Below are 24,065 nucleotides of genomic sequence, written 5' to 3'. Positions count from 1 at the left end.
CCCACGCAGACACAGTGAGAATGTGCAATCTCCACACAGTCACCCAAGTCCGGAATCGAACCCGGATCCCTGGCGCTGTGAGTCAGCAGTGCTAACCCACTGTGCCACCGTGCCGCCCCTGCAGCTTGATTAAGGTATAACTGGTGTCAGTAATTTTGTGTCCAGTTATAACCCCTACGCTCCTTTAAGCTTTGTGGAAAATCAAAATGCTGTTTAGTGGCTTTAACGAGTCAGTGTGCTTTGGAACTGAACCTGTCAAACTGAGGAAGCCCGGCGTCCATCACCAGTTTACACTGAGATTGTTTCTCAGTCAGTGCACCAACGCACTCCACATCATAGAATCACATAGAATCAAACTATCTGATGGTCTGCGTGATGGGCATACTGGTGATAACCAGTCTCCCTACATAAATAAAAACAGGACAATAACTGGGCAGTGCGATTGGCCTCAGCATTTCAGTAAGAAGTCTCACAACACCAGGTTAAAGCCCAACAGTTACTGTTCAACCTGCTTCCTTGCACTTGGGGCAGCTCATTCCAGATCACAACTTACTGCATTAAAGAATTCTCTACATTCCCCAGTGGGTTTTTTTTGCCGATTGTCTTGTGTCTCTGGTTACCGACCCTCTGGTTACCGACCCTCTGGTTACCGACCCTCTGGTTACCGACCCTCTTGCCAGTGGGAAAAGATTCTCTTCTGTATCAAAACTGCGTGCATTGATATCGACAAGGCATTGGAGGGTGGTGCAGCCTCCAGAGACCCTGGCATACTATCCATCTGCTGACTCTCAGCTCGATTGGTTACAGACAATGCACTCTCATTTCTGTTCGGGAAGAGAGCTTCTGTATGTTTCCATCTTTCTATGCCCCAGCAGTGAAATGGTCCTGAGCTTCCGCAGGATTCCCTCTGATGTGGCGGAGATGCCCAAATTTCAGGGAAAATGGTTTAAAAAAAAGAGGGGAACATTGCAGCAAGTTTTAAAGTAAAGTAAAATTTATTTATTAGTCACAAGTAAGGCTTACATTAACTCTGGAATGAAGTTACTGTGAAATTGGATAAAAACTTCAAAAGGAAATATTTGCAGAGCTATGGGAAAAAAGCAGGGGAGTGGGAGTAACTGAATAGCTCTTTCAAAGTTAAAAATTATTTATTAGTGTCACAAGTACATTCACACTGCAACGAAGTTACTGTGAAAATCCCCTAGTCGCTACATTCCAGTTCCTGTTTGGGTACACTGAGGGAGAATTTAGCATGGCCAATTCCCTTACCCTGAACATCTTTGGACTGTGGGAGGAAACCGGTGCCTCGGAGAAAACCCATGCAGGCACGGGGAGAATGTGCAAACTCCACACAAATAGTGACCCAAGCCGGGAATTGAACTTGGGTCCCTGGCGCTGTGAGGCAGCAGTGCTAACCACTGTGCTGCCACTTGAGGCAGCTGAATGGCCTCCTGTGCTGCATGATTCAATACTCTTTTCAATGTGTTTTCTTCAGTGTTCACTAATGGAGGTTGTAGACTCTTGGAACCTGGTTCCAATGGAACCTGGTTCCACAGGTGCCTGCAGGCCATTCGAAGATCACCCAAGTTGAGGAAACTGAGCTGCTTGAACATTCACTGTTTAGCAAGGGTGTTAGATCTGAACCTAAACCTGTATTCATTCAGCATCCACGTGCAACTCCCATCATTAGGGCGGCACAGTGATTAGCACTACTTCCTCCCAGTGCCAGGGTCCCGGGTTCAATTCCAATCTTGGGTGACTGTCTGTGTGAAGTCTGCACATTCTCCGCGGTCTGTGGGGGTTTCCTCCGGGTGCTCCGGTTCCTCCCACACTCCAAAGATTTGTGGGTTAGGTTGATTGACCGTGCTAAATTCTCTCTTAGTGTCAGGGGGACTCGCAGGGTAAATACATGGGTTATGGGGATAGAATTGTCAGTGCAAGCTTGATGGGCTGAATGGCCTCTTTCTGCACTGTAGGGATTCTATGATTATGGAGGGAGCAGGAACCCCTTTGCTGTTTAATTTCCCCCCTTTTACCCTCCACAATCTTATAGGCATTTGTTAGTTGTAGATCCCACACCAGGCCCATCCTTACTGCCCTTCCCTCCACCCCCTCCCTCACATCTGTTGAAGTTTGCAAACTAGCAGACATGGGAACCAAATCTGGGACCTTATTACCTCTTTGTGTTGGCAACAGGTCATGAAATCTGTGTGTTATTTTCATCACCGTTTCTGCTAGATACGGACACATTTGACTTTCACCCTATTGCCGCAGATGGGGGGTACATGGGTGTTTGGTTCTATAGCGACTTACGCTCTCCAACCGATGCCAGTCATGACGGTTGCATTCACTCGATGTTACAGTGAAGAAAACTTGAATTTACATAGAATCTTTCACAACCTCAGGGACATCCCAAAGAGCTTTACAGCCAATAATGTAGCATAGTCACTGTTGTAAGGCAGGAAACACGGCAGCCATTTTGAGCGCAGCAAGATCCCACGAGTAACAATGTGATAATCAGCAAATAATCTGTTTCCGTGACTTTGAGAGACAAATATTGGCCAGGATACAAGGGATAACTCCCTTCCTTGTTTTTCCTAATGGTCCAGTGGGTTTTGTATATACGCCTGAGTGGAAAGCTTTAATTTAGTGTCTCACATCTCTGGATTAGAACTTGAACCCATGACCTACTGACTCAGAGGCCACAAGTGCTGAGCTGGTGCTGATCTGAACATAAAAACCATTTGAATTATTGGTGACAACCTCAAATCCTCCCATTGAAACTTCCAGCCCCAACTATTTCTCACTTCTCTTCAGGCCAATGCATTTATCCTTTTTTTCTTTATTCTTTCATGGGAAGTGGGCGTCACTGGCTGGGCCAGCATTTGTTGCTCATTTCAGAGGGCAGTTGAGAGTCAACCACATTGCTGTGGCTCTGGATTCACATGTAGGCCAGACCAGGTAAGAACAGCAGATTTCCTTCCCAAAAGACATTGGTGAATCAGATGGGTTTTTCCGACAATCGGCAATGGTTTTGTGGTCATCAGTAGGCTCCTAATTCCAGGTTTTTATTGAATTCAGATTTTGCCATCTGCAGCGGTGGGATTCGAACCCAGGTCCACCAGAGCATTACCCTGGGTCTCTGGATTGCTAGTCTAGCAACAATACCACGACACCACTACCTCTTCCAACAGCACAGTACTCCCTCAGTGCTGTTCTGGAGTACCAGCCTTGAATTTTGCAGTTAAGGCCAGCACTGAGACTTGAACCTGGCTCCCCAGAGCATTACCCTGGATCACTAGTCCAGCAACGATACCACTGCGCCAATGTCTCCGCTAATGAGAACTGTGAGTCGCTGTCACGATTTAGGGTGTAGTTTTCGGTGGCGATGGAATTGCCACATTAGAATCGGAACACCAGGTGCATTAACCAAGACAACAGGACCCACATTGGAGCTACATTGTGTGGTTCATTCATAGAATCCCTACAGCGCAGGAGGAGGCCATTCGACCCATCCAGCCTACAGTGACAACAATCCCACCCAGGCCCTATCCCTGTAACCCCACGTAACCCCATTAATTCCCCTGGCATTAAGGGGCAATTTAGCATGGCCAATCTACCTAACACGCATCTTTGACTGTGGGAGGAAACCAGAGCACGCAGAGGAAACCCACGCAGACACGGGGAGAACGTGCAGACTCCGCACAGACAGTGACCCGAGGCTGGAATTGAACCCAGGTCCCTGGCACTATGAGGCAGCAGTGCTAATCATTGTGCCACTATGCCACCCATTTGAAGGATGGTGGATTAAAAAGATACAGGTGAAAGGAAGTTCTAATCGGAAAGGGAGAATTGATGCTTCAAAGCATTAAAGAACAAGATTAAAAAGTCAAGAATAATGATCCAATCGCTGCTGTGTGTCGAAATTACTTATATCTGTGAACAAATGAATATTTGATCACAGTTGAGCTAGTTAGGGCCTATTGATGACTGCGGTGTTCTGTATAGCTGGCAGGAATACTCCTTCATTTCCATCTTATTTAATTATTAATAAGTGAAATTATCTTCTTTCTCTTACCGTTGATATCAAAGTCTTTCTCCTTAATGCCTTAAAGCAGCAATTCTCCCTTTCCGATTAGAGCTTCCTTTCACCTGTATCAGCCCCATTAACATGAAATCCCACCAGCGGGATTCTCTGGTCGGACATTTGGCCGAGCGCTAAATTCTCCCAGCAGCGCTTGCAGTGACAGGTAGGGCGTGAACAGCCAGAAAATTCGGCCAACATTTCAGATCCTTTCGTCAGAACTGGAGCAAGTTCGAGACGTCAGAAGAACAGAGCTCGGGAAAAGTGAAGCAGATGAACAAGCAAAAGGAAGTCCATTTGCCTCATTTCTATAGACAGCTGCTGTTGCCGATTATCCTGTGGTTCCCATTTTGAAGCAACAACACCCGCCCCACTCCCAGACCCCCCGCCTCACTCCCACCCCACCCACACTCCTGCCCCACTCCCACCCCCTGCCCCACTCCCACCCCACCCACACTCCTGCCCCACTCCCACCCCCCGCCCCACTCCCACCCCACCCACACTCCTGCTCCACTCCCACCCCCGGCCCCACTTCCAGACCCCCCGCCCCACTCCCACCGCCCCACTCCCACCCCCCCCACACTCCTGCCCCACTCCCACCCCCCCCCCCACCCTCCAGCTCCACTCCAACCTCCTCCCAACCCCCAGCTCCACTTCCACCCACCCCCACCCTCCAGCTCTGCTCCACTCCCACCCCCCGCCCGCTCCCACCCCCAGCTCCACCGCACCCCTCCACCCCGAGACCAATCTTGTTCCATTACCATCTCCTTTTGCCTCACTTCTGTCCTGCCTCCTATCCTGTCACCAGGGAATCCTGCTGGGTGGGACTCTGGGCGCGACCTTCTGGCTCTTCACGCCAGTGGGATCTTCTAGTCCTGCCGACGGCACACCTCTGCCGTTTGTTTCCAAGCAGCATGGGGCGATGCGGTGGCACAGTGGTTAGCACCACTGCCTCACGGTGCCAGGGACCCGGGTTCGATCCCCAGTTTGGGTCACTGTCTGTGTGGAGTCTGCATGTTCTCCGTGTCTGCATGGGTTTTCTCCGGGTGCTCTGGTTTCCTCCCACAGTCCAAAAGACGTGCTGGTTAGGATGCATTGGCCATACTAAATTCTCCCTCAGTGTACCCGAACCGGCGCCGGAGTGTGGCGACTTGGGAATTTTCACAGTAGCTCCATTGTAAGCGTACTTGTGACACTAATGAAGTTTTCTCATCCCTGCTTTCCCTTGTTTTTCTTGATTATTTCACGAGACTTGGGGATTGCTTGCGAGGCCAGCAGGTTTAGGGAGGGCATTTCAGAGCTTAGCAACTAGACACAGCCACCAGTGATGGAATGATTAGTATGGCGTACGCTCAGGAGGCCAGAATTACAGGAGCGCAAATATCTCGGTGAGTTTTAGGGCGGGTGAAGAGTATAAAGGATCGGAAGAGAGGGGCCCTGAAGGGAATTGAAAACAAGAATGAGATCAGGAGTCAAGTCAGCAAGCAGCAAATTATTTTAATGCATTGAGATGGTTCACTTAACTGGCTAACTAACCAGTGAATGATGCCATGGAAACCTTGGAACGATGCGAGGGAAACAAAATAGTGAAGAGTTTTGCAAAAGAGAATGAACAGCGCAGGTGCTGGATGATCTTGAGCGGGTTTGGTTGATTGGCCATGTTAATTTGCCCCTTAGTATCAGGGAGACTAGCTAGGGTAAATACGTGGGGGTTATGGGGTTAGGGCCTAGGGTGGGATTGTTGTCAGTGCAGGCGTGATGGAACGAATGGTCTTCTGTAGGGATTCTATGATTCTATATCCCATCGCAGATTGTAAAAGATTTATACTGGAAAGGCCGGTGACGTTGCATTCAACCTATTTTTACATCAAAGTTTCAATTGTTTAACAATACTTTTCTGGAGCAGTTTGATTGCAGCATTCGGTAGAAGGTACATTGGGTTTGTTGTCGCACTGTATGTACACGTGAGGATGGTTGCCAATGTTTGATGTTGGCTCCCAGGATTTGACTGCTGGTTGAGGGAATCCTGCCCTTGTTCAGCATGACTGAGTTTGCTGAGCGTCTGTTATTCCAATTCAGAACAGCAGAAACCCAGGAATACAAGACAAATCTATCCTCGCTCGAGGCAAGTTGCGTTTCCTCTCGTTGCCATCTTGCTCTTTACCAGAAATGAAGGAGAATATTTTGTACCAGTAAGACTTGCATCATTCAATTTATTTCACTTGGACTTGTTCAACACCCTGGATGCTGTCGACACGAAACCATACTCGCCCTTCGTTCCATCTGCAATGATTTCCTGTCCACCGGAACATTGACCATTTTTAAACGCCTCCATGTAGTCACTCCACCCTATCTCAGTAATCTCCTGCAGCCTTACATTGCCTCCATGTCCGGCAATCATAGAAATCATAGAAATCATAGAAATCCTACAGTACAGAAAGAGGCCATTTGGCCCATCGAGTCTGCACCGACCACAATCCCACCCAGGCCTTACCCCCATATCCCTACACATTTACCCGCTAATCCCTCTAACCTACGCATCTCAGGACACTAAGGGGCAATTTTAGCATGGCCAATCAACCTAACCCGCACATCTTTGGACTGTGGGAGGAAACCGGAGCACCCGGAGGAAACCCACGCAGACACGTGGAGAATGTGCAAACTCCACACAGACAGTGACCCAAGTCGGGAATAGAACCCAGGTCCCTGGAGCTGTGAAGCAGCAGTGCTAATCACCAAATCTTTCAGTTTTGGTCTTCAGTGATTCCCGCCCCTTCCATGCCAGAATTATTAGCTCAGAGCCTTGCGCCGGAACTCTACCGCCCCACCCTCCATAGAATCGGAGCGGGCGAGGGCGGACAACAGAAATCTGTTGCTCTTGGGCGGAAATTTCTGGTCTCACTTGAGCGAGGATGAAAAATCCCACCCATACAGTTCCTATTCCCTATTCCCTCCACCACACATTCCATTCCGAACCCTCAAACCCCAGCTATGAAACTGAGTATTGGTGTCCTGCACTCACTCTCATGTCTCATTATCTTTTCCCTTATTCTGGTTATCTGAAAGTTTCTTCTCCCCTCCCACCCCTGCTCCTACTCCCTTTCCAATGAGGCAGAAAGGCAATATTTTAATGCAGGTTTTTGTGTTACTGAGTGTCTTAACCAGCAATGCCTAATCACGACATGCTTAGGTGCCTTATTCGGCACGGTGGCACAGTGGTTAGCACTGTTGCCTCACAACTCCAGGGACCCAGGTTCAATTACAGCCTCAGGTGACTGCCTGTGTGGAATTTGCACGTTCTCAGTGTGCCTGCGTGGGTTTCCACCGGGTGCTCCGGTTTCCTCCCACACTCCAAAGATGTGCGGGTTAGGTTAATTGGCCATGCTAAATTGCCCCTTAGTGTCAGGAGGATTAGCAGGGTAAATATGGGTGGCATAGTGGTTAGCACTGCTGCCTCCCATGCCAGGGACCCGGGTTCAATTCCGACCTGGAGTGACTATGTGGAGTTTGAATGTTCTCCCCGTGTCTGCGTGTGTTTCCTTCCACATTCCGAAGATATACGGGTCAGGTGGATTGGCCATGCTAAATTGTCCCTTATTGTCAGGGAGATTAGCAGGGTAAATATTTGGGTTTATGGGGATAGGGCTTGGGTGGGATTGTTGTTGGTGCAGGCTCGATGGGCCGAATGGCCTCTTTCTGCACTGTAGGGATTCTATGATTCTATGATATTATGTTGATAAAGTAGCACTTAAAATGCATTATGTTTTGTTCATGGAAAAGTGAAGGCTTGAATCTCATTGTTTCAATTCAATATTAATCACAATAGCTGAGATTCTCTGTCTCATCTCTCTTCCAGTGCCAGTCCTTGGGGCAGAGTTGCTTGATTGCAAACACTGTCAGTGCCATAAATAACACCTCTAATACTATAAAAGTTCAAATGGGGGGAACCTTTGCAACAGAGAAGACATCATTGGAATTCTGCATCACATCTTCACGGATCAGCCCAATCAGACAGTGGTTCAGTCATTTTACTTACGGATAAATTTTGAGTTCTCACATCTGCTCATCAGTAACACACAGATCGCTGCTGATCCTGAGGTGATGAGCTGATTATGCCCCCACACAATCATCCGTAACTGTCTCATTCCGAGAAAAACCTCAGCCTTGCTGAGAAATTTGTTGTCCATTAACAATTTGCAGTGAGTCCACACTTACTTGTGAGTCACCTTGTTGAGAAAACAAAGGTAGTTTAAGGGATTTATATTTGTCTTGGTTAACATGAGAAAATGAGGTATAGATTTAGGTGGGTTTGACTTAATGTTTCAGAATGGAGGATCGGCCGTTCAGCAACTTGAACATTTTGTTAGCTCAGGACTGATCTGGATTTTAATTCCCGCTTGCCACCATCCTTTCCAAATATCCATCAACTTTGGGTTTTGAAATTTTCAGCTTTTTGGGGAGTGAGCTCCGTCTTTCCCTTTGCGTGAATTTCTGAAATCTATCTCTAATTTTAAGCTGATGTTACCGCGCTATCACCCAGCAGAGAATATCCTTCCTCACTCTCTTCCCTATCATCGTAATATGATGATACATTTATTACTAATACCGCACAATACAATTGTAGCCTCAATAGCATTTATTTATTTATTTATTTATCACAAGTAGGCTCACATTAACTTTATCAACGTTAGATAGTTAATGACCCGTTTTCTGGTAATCGCAGACTCCTTGCTGTTAAAGTTTATTTATTAGTCACAAGTAGGCTTACATTAACACCGCAATGAAGTTACTGTGAAAATTCCCTAGTCGCCATACTCCGGTGCCTGTTAATAGTAAATAGTTAATAGCAAAGATTTCTGCCCAGTAGTTCATGTTTTTATAAGTGTCTCCTGTTTTAAAGTGTTCTCGGAGTGTGTTTTTGTTTTAGCACAGTTACTGAAGCATGCTCAGTTTTAAAAGAATACTGTTGCTTCATCCACATCACCTCCCCGACCCCCCCCCATCCTCCCACGCCCTTAAAAGTTTATTTATTAGTATCACAGGTTGGCTAAACACTGCAATGAAGTGACTGTGAATGTCCCCTAGTCGCCACACTCTGGCGCCTGAGGGAGAATTTAGCACGGCCAATGCACCTAACCAGCACGTCTTTCGGAATGTGGGAGGAAACCGGAGCACCCGGAGGAAACCAACGCAGACACGAGGAGAACTTGCAAACTCCGCACAGTGACCCAAGCCGGGAGTCGAACCGGGGTCCCTGGCGCTGTGAGGCAGCAGTGCTAACCACTGTGCCACCGTTCCCCCACTCACAGTGAGGGTTTGAGGAAGGGAAACTGAAATTAGCTCGAAACACAGGAAAGCACCGAGCAGCAAGGGGGAAAAGTGACAAACTGGTGGGGGGAAGCGATTTGAAAGAGTTGCTGGTTGGTTAAAGATCATTTAGATTATGTTGCTGTGTCATAACACACTTTTACATGCGTGTTGTAACCTGGAGCTGTGCATAGTGAGAGAATCTCTCCGGCTGTTTCAGCCATTGGCGTCTTTTGTGAGAATTTGCAAGTTGATAATCAATCTGTTTGGCTGTTTTACGAACACACCTTCCTTGGCCATTGAGTCCTAGGGTGGGATCAAACCCAGGAACTTTTGGCTCCAAGGCTACTCAACGTGCTGCAAGACCTCCCTGAAAGAGTGAGGACTATATGCTATTAAAATTTAGTATAGCAGCGTGGCCTTTCAAGGGAGGGGGAGGTGGATTTCCCAAGGATCACATGATTGGCGAGGACCATCTGGATCATCTCGGCAGAAGCTGAACCAATCAGCAGGAGGGCACAGGCCACAGGTCAAGGAGGGACCCGGGAGACGGAGCCAGGGAGTCGAGCAGAGCAGTCACATTTGCAATCTAGTCTGACCTTGTGTGTGTGCATATATAATATATATAAAATTCTTCTGGTGGCAACAAAGCCTTTTATTGTTAAAATCATAGAATCCCTACAGCACAGAATGAGGCCATTTGGCCCATCAAGCCTGCTCCGACAACAATCCCACCCAGGCCCTCTCTCCCTGTAACCCCAGTTATTTACCCTGCTAATCCCTTTGACACAGTAAGAGTTTTAACAACACCAGGTTAAAGTCCAACAGGTTTATTTGGTAGCAAATGCCATTAGCTTTCGGAGCGCTGCTCCTTCGTCAGATGGAGTGGCACCAAGGGGCAATTTAGCATGGCCAATCCACCTAACCCGCACATCTTTGGACCCAAGCTGGGAATCAAACCCGGGTCCCTGGCGCTGTGAGTCAACAGTGCTAACCACTGTGCCATCGTGCCGCCTTGTTAAAGCCACATTGAGTCGCCCTAGATCTATTACAGTTTGTAAGAGAATTTTTGGGTCGATTAGTTTGCCAAAAGGTCTTTAATGTAAAAATTACAACTTAGGAACGTAATCCACCCTTATTTTGTTGTGATTTTTGTTCAGAACATTTTCATTGAATGTGCTTTTTTTTTAAGGACACATTAGGAGTGCTAAAGGAGGAGAGCTATGGATTGTTGATCTGAGTGGGATTCACTTTCTTGCCCACCCTGCACTCTTACCACGCTTTTCATGTTGCCACTAAAGCTTCTGAGGGTGGATCAATATTGAGACTATTCCTGGCACAGCTCAATGATATCATCTTCTTCCCATTGGTGAAGTACTGGAGAATTTGCAGACTTTAATCGACAAACAATCTGTGCTGCTACACTGAGATCTACTTTGCTCTTCACAACTAATTGGATCATTCAAATTTTGTCCGGCTTGAAGCAGAGCAAAGTGTTTAACAGCTGATGAGCATTTCTGCCAAGTCGCTTCGATTGGAAGTTTAATTGAGTTATGAAAACTCCACATCAGGTATTATAGAGAAAAATCTTCCCTAAATTAAGACCTTGAAAGGCAACCTCATCTTCAATCTGATGTAAAAGTTCTTTGCACTACTTTGGAATCTTAACATACTTTTCCCCTTCTTCCTCGAGGGACATGGTTCCATAGATCTCAGCACCATCCAGACACTTGATTCACTCCTAAAGCTAAGTGGGGCGGCACGGTGGCACTGCTGCCTCACAGCGCCAGAGACCCGGGTTCGATTCCCGCCTTGGGTCACTGTCTGTGGGGAGTTTGCACATTCTCCCTATGTGGGTTTCCTCCGGGTGCTCCGGTTTCCTCCCACAGTCCAAAGATAGGGTTAGGTGGATTGGCCATGCTTAATTGTCCCTTAGTGTCAGGGGGACTAGCTAGGGTAAATGCATGGGGTTATGGGGATAGGGCCTTCGTGGGATTGTGGTTGGTGCAGACCCGATGGGCCGAATGACCTCCTTCTGCACTGTAGGATTCTATGATTCTATGAATGCTGCTTGACTGTATTGTGCATCACAGCTGAGCCTGATTCAGTCAACATGTGAGGATTTTCCCAGCAGGCTTCAGGGTCTCGCCATCAGGCTCAAATGGAGGTCAAAGGGCAGCACAGTGGTTAGCACTGCTGCCTCACAGCGCCAGGAAGAAGGGTTCAATTCCAAACTTGGGTGACTGTCTGTCTGCATGGAGTTTGCTCATTCTCCCCGTGTCTGCGTGGGTTTCCTCCAGGTGCTCTAGTTTCCTCCCACAGTCCCAAGATGTGCAGGTTAGATGGAGTGGCCATGCTAAATGCGTGGGGTTACAGGGACGAGGGGGATGGGCTTGGGTAAGATGCTCCTTTGGAGAGTCGGTGCAGACTTGATGGACCGAATGGCCTCCTTCTGCACTGTAGGGAACCCATTAAAAAGCCCACACCTGTGTGGGGAACCATAATTCACTTGTGATTTTCCCTGAATTGGCCAACTAGAAGCCAGAGGGCAAGTCCGCTGTCCAATTAGAGATGGGGGGGAGGGGGTAGAATTTCTCCAAGCTGGCGAGCCAATAGGCTAAAGGTTCAGCCTCTGATAGGTGCACAATTTGCAATAAGGGTCAAGGGTCATGGGCCTGTGATCAGGACAATGGCTGATATCCTCCTGCACCCGCCCTTTTCACTCCGGGATGCCAAGGTTATTTGTACTGCCCATACCACCAGTTGGACCATTTAGAAAACAGAGCATCAGGACAGGGCAGCTAGTCTGAGCAAAAGGAAGAGGCATCCTGTTCCTGACAGTGAGGTAATGATATTCAGCAATCTTCAGCCTGAAGCAATTTGGAATACCACCAACTCAAAGCAACCGTGAAGGACTATTTAGTCCAAACGTTAAGGCAGACAATAAATCATGTCTCGTGGCAGCAGAGAACAATGTTTTCTGACCCATCAGCGTTCCACTCCATATTCCATGGTTGAGTTAATAGCATTCACATCAAGCAAAGAGTTTCTGAATGAGCAACACGTCCCAAAATGCTCTTCTTTACTCTAACAAGACCGCAAGAAACTACAAAAGGCTGTGAACGAAGCCCAGTGCATCACGCAAAACAAACCTTCTATCCATTGACTCAGTCTACACTTCCCGCTGCCTCAGAAAAACAGCCAGCATAATTAAGGACCCACGCATCCCGGACATTCTCTCTTCCACCTCCTTCCATCGGGAAAAAGATCTGAGATCACGTACCAACTGACTCAAGAACAGCTTCTTCCCTGCTGCCATCAGACATTTGAATGGACCTACCTTATTTGAGTTGATCTTTCTCTACACCCGAGTTATGACTGCAACACTACATTCTACACTCTCTCCTTTCCTTTTCCACTAGGTACTCAATGAACGGTATGCTTTGTATGACGTGCAGGAAACAATACTTTCCACAGTTTCCCAATACATGTGACAATAATAGATCAAATCAAAAGGATCTTGCAAGACATTTTCAATACTTTTGCAAAGACGATGGTGTCACTGTAGGTGTGTACCCCAATAAGTTATAAATATAAATTGTATAAAAACAAAAGTTATTTTTGAGGTAGAACCCTTCTTCCCTCTGTCTTGCAATTCCTAGCTGAGCAGATAAATAGTCTATCCCGATAATGATCTATAACTGGCTCCTTATAGATGCCAGGGGCGAATAGTTGAATTTCAATTTTTCCTGTCCAGTTGCCATTCTGCTTTTGAATGGACCTACCTCATATCAAGTTGATCTTTCTCTACACCCTGGCTGTGACTGTAACACTACATCCTCCACCCTCTCCTTTCCTTCTCTATGAACGGTATGCTTTGTCTGTATAGCGCGCAAGAAACAATACTTTTCATAAATACCAATACATGTGACAATAAACTAAATCAAATATTAAGATGATCTTTCTCTACATCCTCGCTATGACTGTAACACTATATTCTGCATCCTCGCCTTTCCGTCTCCCCTATGTACTCTATGAACAGTATGCTTTGTGTAGTGCGCAAGAAACAACACTTTTCATAAGAACTAGGAGTAGGCCATCTGGCCCCCCGAGCCTGCTCCGCCATTCAATAAGATCATGGCTGATCTTTTTGTGGACTCAGCTCCACTTACCCGCCCGCTCACCATAACCCTTAATTCCTTTACTGTTCAAAAATGTATCTATCCTTGCCTTAAAAACATTCAGTGAAGTAGCCTCAACTGCTTCACTGGGCAGGGAATTCCACAGATTCACAACCCTTTGTGTGAAGAAGTTCCTCCTCAACTCGGTCCTAAATCTGCTCCCCCTTATTTTGAGGCTATGCCCCCTAGTTCTAGTTTCACCCACCAGTGGAAACATTCACTGTATATCAAGACCTGTGACGATAATAAATCAAAGCAAATCAAATCGAAAGATGTCTATGCTAAATTAAAACAAAATCTGATTTTTCAGACATCATTCAACTGCTGTGGGTATGCCGTTAATCGGTGATATGTTGGCAGTGTCAGTGGTATTATTATAGAGTTGTTGGATGTGCCAGGGCAGGAGGACAAGATGGTAATCCAATCCCAAGCCAGTTGATGAAACTAGACACAGATTGATGGTTCCACCATTTGCATTACAGATGCCTACCTCCTATCTGGCACTCAGTGTCCCAGCAGTTTCTCTTGATAAGTGCTCTGAGTACTTAATTAAACAATGCCCTTCACCTATGCATTTTAACAATATAATTGATATACTGTTAACATCGGAGAGCAATGGCTCAAGTTGCAAAGGGGAAGTTTTGGGGAGATTCCTGGGGGAAGTGTACCTTCGCACTGCTCAAAACGCGAGAACTGAGAGTCGAGCCATTTCCTTAGGAACCCAGCTACATGCTATAATGGGAAACACTGAGATTCGTAAAGTGGAGTTAAGTGCCACCTGCCTTCTGAACCGAATTTATGGTGATGTGATCTCTCGGCTTGCTTGAATTTTTAATTAAAATATAGATCGAGAGCACGTGACACAGTGAAATACCAACAAAGGCAAAATAAAGAGTTGCATTTATAGAGCACCTTTCACTTAGAATATCAGAATATCCCACAGCAGTTTACAGGAAGTTAAGTACATTTGAAGCTCAGGCATTGTTGCAATGGAAGATATGTGGCTGTCAAATTGTGCACAGCAAGGTTCCACAAACTATCAGTTCACTCGCTTTCATATGCTGATGGTTGAAGATAAATGGCTGAACTGACCTTTCCTGTCATTAGAAAAGAATCACTTTTTAATTCATTGGATGCGGGTAGCTGACAAGGACGGGATGAATTGTCAGTGACAGTGAGTGGAATTTTTCACACTCCCCACAGCGAGATTTCCCCACAGTGGAGACTGCTCACCATTGGCCACCTGCGGAATCTTCCGGTCTTGTCGAAGTCGATAGCAGTTTGCATGGCGTGCCCTTCTTGCTGCCGGGAACCCCTCAGCGGTGGTCCGGCAGGACCGGAAGATCCCACCTGTGGGAAGGGCTGGAAAATCCCAGCGATATCATAGAACATAGAACATTACAGCGCAGAACAGGCCCTTCGGCCCACGATGTTGCACCGACCAGTTAAAAAAAAAAACTGTGACCCTCCAACCTAAACCAATTTCTTTTCGTCCATGAACCTATCTACGGATCTCTTAAACGCCCCCAAACTAGGCGCATTTACTACTGATGCTGGCAGGGCATTCCAATCCCTCACCACCCTCTGGGTAAAGAACCTACCCCTGACATCGGTTCTATAACTACCCCCCCTCAATTTAAAGCCATGCCCCCTCGTGCTGGATTTCTCCATCAGAGGAAAAAGGCTATCACTATCCACCCTATCTAAACCTCTAATCATCTTATATGTTTCAATAAGATCCCCTCTTAGCCGCCGCCTTTCCAGCGAAAACAATCCCAAATCCCTCAGCCTCTCCTCATAGGATCTCCCCTCCATACCAGGCAACATCCTGGTAAACCTCCTCTGCACCCTCTCCAAAGCCTCCACATCCTTCCTGTAATGTGGGGACCAGAACTGCACACAGTACTCCAAGTGCGGCCGCACCAGAGTTGTGTACAGTTGCAACATAACGCTACGACTCCTAAATTCAATCCCCCTACCAATAAACGCCAAGACACCATATGCCTTCTTAACAACCTTATCTACTTGATTCCCAACTTTCAGGGATCTATGCACACATACACCTAGATCCCTCTGCTCCTCCACACTATTCAAAGTCCTCCCGTTAGCCCTATACTCAACACAACTGTTATTCCTACCAAAGTGAATTATCTTCCGCATCCACTTGAGGGAGCAGTCAGGGTCTTCGTTTATTGTCTCTTCCTAAACGAGACTACACTGGAGTGCTGGTGTAAGTGTCGCGCTCAACTCACTGGAGTGGGACTTGAACCCACAGACTCAGAGATAAACATGCCACCCATTGATATTCATTGATATTCGGGGAAAAAGATACAAAAGTCTGAGGACACATACCAACCGACTCAAGAACAGCTTCTTCCCTGCTGCCATCAGGTTTTTGAATGGACCTACCTCACACTAAGTTAATCTTTCTCTAAACTCTAGCTATGACTGTAACACTAGATTTTGTACCCTTTCCTTTCCTTCTCCCCTATGTACTCTATGAATGGTATGCTTTGTGTAGTGTGCAAGAAGCAATACTTTTCGTTGTATCCCAATACATGTGAAATAATACATAATACATTTTAATAAATTATGTATGAATAATAATTAATAATAAATCAGATTCACAGATTTATTAAGCTTCTGATGAAAATTATTCTTCTCGCTTGCTTCAGCAATGTGCTTCACACTCGTCCTCAGAAGAACATCCTCCCTTGTACCTGTCTGACCTTCCCAATCCCCACATTCTCTGAAATGTTATTCACAATTTATTGACAAATGAATGGCAACTTTGGGCTACGGGCACCTTGTAACCAGGGGTGAAGGATGAGAGTGCCCAGCCCCTTCACTTGGGCCGTGTACAAGTTCTGTCAATCCCGAACTCAAATAAATGTCCATGGCACGAAGGAATGAACTGCTAACCTGTGTTCCAGAGATTAAATGCCATGCTGTTGTCTCACATATTTCAACTTTATCCCATAGGGTACAAGACTCTCCTAAAATGCCTATCCGGAAGGTTCTGCAGCCGGGAGCTCATTGGGATTTTGGGTCCATCAGGTGCTGGGAAATCGACCTTCATGAACATTCTGGCAGGATACAGGTGAGTCACAAAAATAATGGATCCGTATTTCAATCATTTCTTACACTGATGATCTGTGTTCAAATAGAAAGAAGACGCAAACTTTATCAATGTTAGATAGCTAATGGTCCATTTTCTAGTAGGCATAGATTCCTTGTTGTTAAAGTTTATTTATTAGTCACAAGTGGGCTTACATTGACACTGCAATGAAGTTACTGTGAAAATCCCCCTAGTCGCTTGTTTGGGTACACTAAGGGAGAATTTAGTATTGCCAATGCACCTAACCAGCACGTCTTTCAGGCTGTGGGAGGAAACGGGAGCACCCGGAGGAAACCCACGCAGACACGGGGAGAACATGCAGACTCTGCACAGCCAGTGACCCAAGCCAGGAATCGAACCCGTGTTCCTGGGCTGAGAGGCAGCAGTGCTAACCACTGTGTCATCGTGCCATCCTTGTGTTCAAGTCCAAAATGTAAATGATATCAAAGGTCACACACAGACAGCTAAACAAACGCTAAGGCATTTGATTATAGTGGGAGGAGGGAGCATGTTGCTACCCCCATTCTCTGAGCTGCGTTTGCAGGATCGCAGAGGTAAGGGAGATCCCAGATGGGTTGAGGTTGGATTTCAGATTGTTTCAAATTCTCACATCCATCCTGACCCCCATTTTTTTTGGGGGGGGGGCTAAGATTCATCCCAAAAAGTCAAAATATGGAAGCCTTTATTTACATTACCGAGAATTACAAACAATTCAATCAATCATAAGTCTCTTTAAATGAGAACCTCTTTGGATAATTTCTAAAAACCATATTGCTTAAATATGGAATATTCATGCAGCAGGAAGTTATCATTATGTTTGTGGCTGAAGGAGGTTTGCAAAATTCAGGTGATTAGGGTTTGATCAACCAGATCAAGAAGCCATTAAAACCAGTTCAATTTTCTAGCAGAATGGAAATAGAAATAGAATGGCCTCCAAACCTAGCTCCTGCCCGACTCCACGAAAATCCAGGCCTAGAATCAGGGAGCGTAACTATAAGATAGTCACTCATAAAGGCAATCAGGAATTCAGAAGAACGTTCTTTACACACAAAGTGGTTAGAATGCAAAAACCACTGACAGAAAAAGTTGTTGAGGCAAGAGGCAAAGATGTTTTTAAGGGTAAATGAAATAACCACGAGGAGAGAAGGAGATCTTGATGTATTTACCTGAAGAAGGATGGGAGGAGGTGATGCACCATCAATCGAGCAAAGACTAGTTTGTATGCAAGAACAAATAGGCTTTTATTAGCAAAAGACTTGGAGCACACCCATGCCGATGAACTGGTCCAGACTGAGGCAGGGGGGTGGGGAGCAGTCGCCTTTATACCTGGACCAGGGGGGGGGAGGGGTCTCGGGTAGGGCCGGCAGGGATGTGTCCAGGCATGTCACATATACAGGTAATGAGCTAACAGTGGTTCACCACAGGAGGCTACCGTGGAACATAAACACCAGTATGAACGTAATGGGGCCGAATGGCTTGTTTCTGTGCTGTAGATGATAATGAAAAACAAAAATGGTAATTTTTAACACTGCCTCCCTACTCCTTTTAGGAAAACGGGAATGAAAGGCCAAATCCTGGTAAATGGGCAGCCTCGGGATCTGCGAACTTTCAGAAAGATGTCCTGTTACATCATGCAAGATGACATGCTCCTCCCGCACCTCACCATACTGGAAGCCATGATGGTATGTGTTCAACAGACACCCGCCATTTCCCACCTGTCCCACAACCACAACAACCTGCATTTATATAGCGCCTTTAATGTAGTAAAACGTCCCCAGGCACCTCACAGGAGCGAGGCCAGAAGAGGAATTGATGGTGGGTCCAGGAGGGACACATTAGGGAACCTATTAGGACACATCACACTTTATCAGATAGGTTTTAAAGAGCTCTTTAATGGAAGGGAGGCAGAGAAAGTTTGAGAGGGTGACACAGTGGTTAGCACTGCTGCCTCACAGCTCCAGGGATCCGGGTTCAATTCCAGCCTTGGGTGACTGTGTGGAGTTTGCACGTTCTCTGTGTCTGCATGGGTTTCCTCCGGGTGCTTCGGTTTCCTCCCACAGTCCAAAGCCTGTGCAGGTTAGGGTGGATTGGCCATGTTAAATTCCACTCGTGTCTCAAGATGTCTAGGTTAGATGTCACGGTAAATGTGTAGGGTTACAGGGAGAGGGCCTGGGTGGGAAAGTTGGTGCAGACTCGATGGGCCGAATGGCCTGTCCTGCACTGTAGTGATTCTATGAGGGAATTCCAGAGCTTGGTGCCTAGTTTGTGGAAGGCACGGCCACCGATGGCGGAGCGCAGGAAGTGACATTGAACAGGAGGCTAGAGGGTGAGATTTCAGAGGGTTGTGACTCTGCAGCGCTGGTGAGGCGGGACATCATGGAGAGGTGAGAATTTTCCATTTGAGGCATCTGAGGAGAACAAAACTCCAACTGGGGAGGAGACTTACACTCTTGGGAATGAATCATTAGTGGGAACAATTTTTATTTAACCCACGTTTTAAATACTGACAAGATTGGGATCAATGCTGGATTTAAACCAGGTGTATTTTCACCCTAGGTTGAAGTCAAGTGAGATCAATATTAGAAAAATGCTGGAAAATCTAAGCAAGTCTGAGAGCATCTGTGGAGAGAGAATCGAGCCAACATTTCATAAGTTCATAAGTCCGCTCCGCCATTCGATCATGGTTGATATGCTCCTCATCCCCATTTTCCTGCCTTCTCCCCATAACCCTTCAACCCATTACCAATTAAAAATCTGTCTTACTCCTCCTTAAATTTACTCACTGTCCCAGCATCCACTGCACTTTGGGGTAGCGAATTCCACAGATTTGAGTCTAGGTGACCCTTCGTCACCGATGCTGTCAGACCTGCTGAGATTTTCCAGTATTTTTCTGTTGTTGTTTCAGATTCCAGCGTCCGCGGTATTTTGCGTTTAGCTTATGAGACCATAAGAGACCGGATGAGATCGATTTTAGAATTGGTGTAAAACGAGCAGTCCAGCTGATCTGCTAAGCTTCCTCATTCTGAAGCAGAGTCCTATTGGAGGCGAAACGTTAACTCCGTTTCTCTCTCCACAGATGCTACCAGACCCTCTTGGTTTCTTTTTTCCAGAACTTTCTGTTTTAATTTCAACCTCCCTTGCAGACCTGTTAGTTTATAGTTACCCTCGATTTGACTTTCCCATGAACCTTTTCCCTCCGATACGTGATCCCCATGTCCGTAGGGCTCCAGCTTTTTAAATGTTTAACAAAAGTAAAATAATTTCCTCTTGGGGTCCAAAGGTCTGCAGCTTCGGGTCAGAATGTGGCCACCATGCCGCCATCGTACCGTACTGTACTGTACCGTCCCTCTGAGAGCAGTAACTCCTGCCTCAAGACATTGAGATACATGGGGGTCATTTTTATCTACAACAGGAGTGGGAAACTGGCGATAATGGGTCACTTGCTGCATGCCCCACCAAATTCCCAACCCTAGAGGTGTATATTGGGTGGCACTTTGCATTGGCAACCATTGTTATGAATACTCTGTGTGCTGGTACGTCATGATGTGGAGATGCCGGCGTTGGACTGGGGTAAACACAGTAAGAAGTTTAACAACACCAGGTTAAAGTCCAACAGGTTTATTTGGTAGCAAAAGCCACACAAGCTTTCGAGGCTCTGAGCCCCTTCTTCAGGTGAGTGGGAATTCTGTTCACAAACAGAACCTATAAAGACACAGACTCAATTTACATGAATAATGACTTGATGTCTGTGTCGATATGCGCGATCTTCTTGGCGATCCTCTCCACTTGGAGCCGGCAGTTTGCGGTGTCGATGGTAGTCATGATGTGGAGATGCCGGCGTTGGACTGGGGTAAACACAGTAAGAAGTTTAACAACACCAGTTGCTGGTACGTAAACAAAGATAGTTTTGTGTTGTAGGCTTAATTGTTCCCGAACTTGATTCTGTCCAAATCAATTTTGTGTGGGAGGTTTAAAGCCAACACAATGATGTGATTTGCATGCCATCCATCTGGCCAGGATTTGAACCCAGAACTCGAGAGATCAAAAGGCAAGCATCTAAGCTGCTGGGCTAACCACTTTCCTGTGGTTTGCTGTTCGAACATTAGACTCTCAGGCGGCACAATGGCACAGTGGTTAGCACTGCTGCCTTACAGCGCCAGGGACCCAGGTTCAATTCCAGCCTCAGGTCACTGCCTGTGTGGAGTTTGCTCGTTCTCCCCGTGTCTGCGTGGGTTTCCACCCACAGTTCAAAGATATGTGGGTTAGGTGGATTGGCCATGCTAAATCACCCCTTAGTGTCGGGGAATTAGCAGGGTAAATACGGGAGTAAGGCCTGGGTGGGATTGTTGTCCATGCAAGCTTAACTTAAGTTCATCTATTAGTGTCGCAAGTTGGCTTACATTAACACGGCAATGAAGTTACTGTGAAAATCCCCTCGTTGCCACACTCCGGCGCCTGTTCGCGTACACTGAGGGAGAATTTAACGGAACTGTGGGAGGAAATCAGAGCACCCGGAGGAAACCTACTCATTGCTTAGTGAGCTAGAGGAGGAGATTTCTGTTCTGATGGTAGATTGGAGCACTCGAGTCATAAAGCCATAGAGGTTTACAGCATGGAAACAGGCCCTTCGGCCCAACTTGTCCATGCCGCCGCCCTTTTTTTTTAAACCCCTAAGCTAATGGGACACTTATAGAATCCCTACAGTACAGAAGGGGGCCATTCAGCCCATTGAGTCTGTACCGACCACCTCTGACCCAGGCCCTATTCCCGTAACCCCGCACATTTACCCTGCTAATCCCCCTGAAACAACGGTCAATTTAGCATTGCCAATCAACTTAACCCGCACATCTTTGGACTGTGGGAGGAAACCGGAGCACCCGGAGGAAACCCACGTAGACACGGGGCGAACGTGCAAACTCCACACAGCCAGTGACCCAAGCCGGGAATCGAACCCGGGTCCCTGACGCTGTGAGGCAGCAGTGCTAACCCACTGTGCCACCATGCCGCCTGGCTTGATGGACAGAATGGCCTCCTTCTGCACTGTAGGGATTCAGTGATTCTATGATTCTGAAGAGACCCATGAAGAGTCAAGGCCACCCTGCCTGCTTCATGGTACAAGCCCTGATTTGCTGAGCTGAAGATTCGGATTACACACCGAGTAAGCTCTAAGGCAGTAAGTGGCCGGCTGGTCTGTGCAGTCACTGCCGATGTATTTCACAGGTAGAAAGTGTTTGCGAAAGAGATCATTGTGCGGGTATGCAGCTTCCCCCGCTCGTATACCCACCTGCTGTCTCTGTTGTATTGCACCGTTGGTTGCCAGTTTTGCAGGCGCTAATGGATCTTGAAGGTGAGCCAGGGCAAGCAGCAGCCTGCTGTAATGAAACCACCGCTTTTACAACGACTCAAATACAAAAGGGGGAAAGAATGCGCAGGCTGAACGGGACACAAAGCGGCACGGGCAAATCCCTCCAGCAGCAAGATGCTGCGTGGGAAAAAATATAAAGCAAGTTGAAATCTGAGCTCCAACACCTAGATTTTCCAGAGCTCCAAATCTGGCCCCAAGTTCTAAAGTTGAAAAGTTCACGGGCGACCGTGCCCCATCCTGCTTCCTGTTCAGTTCCAAAGTTGCTGTGCCGTATGTGTTAGCTGCTGGTTCCTTTGTGTTTGCTTCAATCTCAGAATCCCTACAGTGCAGAAGGAGGTCATTTGGCCCATCAAACCTGCATCGACAACAATCCCACCCAGGCCCTATCCCCGTCACCCCAAGTATTTACCCTAGCTAATCCCCCTGACACTAAGGGGCAATTTTGCATGGCCAATCCACCTAACCCGCACATCTTCCGGACTGTGGGAGGAAACCGGAGCACCCCGGGGGGGAAACCCACGCAGACATGGGGAGAAATGTGCAAACTCCACACAGGCAGTGACCCAAGCCGGGAATCGAACCCAGGTCCCTGGCGCTGTGAGGCAGCAGTGCTAACCGCTGTGCCACCGTGCTGCCCCCCTCTTTCTAAAGGGGAGAGTGAGGCCAACAGTCCATTGGCACAATGGCTAGATGAATTCTAAAGGAAATCTATCATTTGATAGAGATGTGTGGGCGACATTGTAAGGTGCTTCTTAAATGTCAAGTTAAGAAAACACAAGTGTTGTGATTTGAGGAGACATTGATCAGGACACTGGTGAAGGCAACTGTTTGGAGAATAATTGTATTTATGAGGCTGCAATTGAATTAAAGGAATTCTGGTTGCATCATAAATCAGTGGATAAAATGACATCCTCTGCAGCATCTGTTTTTAACGGAATATCATTTATACAGTTGGGATCAACTTCCTAATGCATGCTGTCACACATATCAGCTAATCTTAGACGGGCAGAGGGCCCCATATGCCGATGCCTGTTCGGAAGATGTGTTCTTGTGTCAAATTTAATGGATGCGACATTAAGCTGGCTCCCACGTTAATCCTCCCGCCGGATTCTCTTCACTGCACTGCACCCACCTGAACCAATTAGGTACAAAACCCTGTCCCATTGTCACCCTAGGCAGCTAAAGCCTCCGCCCAAAACACCCAAGAAATGAGATTGGAAAAAATACGTTTGAGAGATAAACACAAGCTGGTCCAATGTGTATCAGCTGTCTTCCTGACGGTATGCGGGCAATCTCTGGTAAATTTGTTCGGCTGCTTTCAATAGATTCCCTCTCTAAAGGAGATGTATATGACGTAACCCAAAATACGCACAACAGATGCTAACCTGATACTCTCCTCAAATTCCTTTCTTCAAGGACTAAATACAGAGCCTTCTCTGTTAGTCTATCTAACCTGATCTTCTCTGGCATTGAAGTTGATGACCATCAGTCACATGATTTTTTTGCCAGTGTTTCCAAAGGCACTTTATAAACGTGAAGCATGCAGGATGTTTAAAGATGATTCAAGGCCAGAGAAGGTCAAATTCATCATCGAATCCCACAGTGCAGAAGGAGGCTATTCGGCCCATCGAGTCTGCACCGACCACAATCCCACCCAAGCCCTATCCCCATAACCACATGCATTTACCCTAGCTAGTTCCCCCTGACGCTAAGGGGCAATTTAGCATGGCCAATCCACCGCACATCTTTGGAGTGTGGGAGGAAACCGGAGCACCCGGAGGAAACCCACGCAGACACGGGGAGAATGTGCAAACTCCACACAGACAGTGACCCAAGCCGGGAATCGAACCCGGGTCCCTGGCGCTGCGAGGCAGCAGTGCTAACCTCACGGAATGAAGATTTAGGCGGGAATGTTACGGCCGTTCACGCCAGTGGGATTTTCTCATCCCGCTGCAATTTGGTCGTGCGCTGAATTCTCCGGCCTCGCTGCAGCGGGAGAGTGGCGTGAAC

The 24,065-nt window shown here is 47.0% G+C and overlaps 1 protein-coding gene across 1 annotated transcript in view; it reads left to right on the top strand.

The window, feature by feature from the left end:
- abcg4a (ATP-binding cassette, sub-family G (WHITE), member 4a) overlaps positions 1-24,065 on the top strand; it is a 145,822-nt gene that overhangs the window by 86,049 nt on the left and 35,708 nt on the right. Inside the window, exons 3-4 of the mRNA XM_078198975.1 lie at positions 16,555-16,672; positions 18,240-18,372. Coding sequence (XP_078055101.1) covers positions 16,555-16,672; positions 18,240-18,372 — 251 coding nt within the window. The remainder of the gene's footprint in view (positions 1-16,554; positions 16,673-18,239; positions 18,373-24,065) is intronic.

The sequence above is a fragment of the Mustelus asterias genome, chromosome 27 (assembly GCF_964213995.1).
Source record: "Mustelus asterias chromosome 27, sMusAst1.hap1.1, whole genome shotgun sequence".
NCBI classification, from domain to species: Eukaryota; Metazoa; Chordata; class Chondrichthyes; order Carcharhiniformes; family Triakidae; genus Mustelus; species Mustelus asterias.
This window is presented reverse-complemented; position numbering and strand designations above follow the sequence as displayed.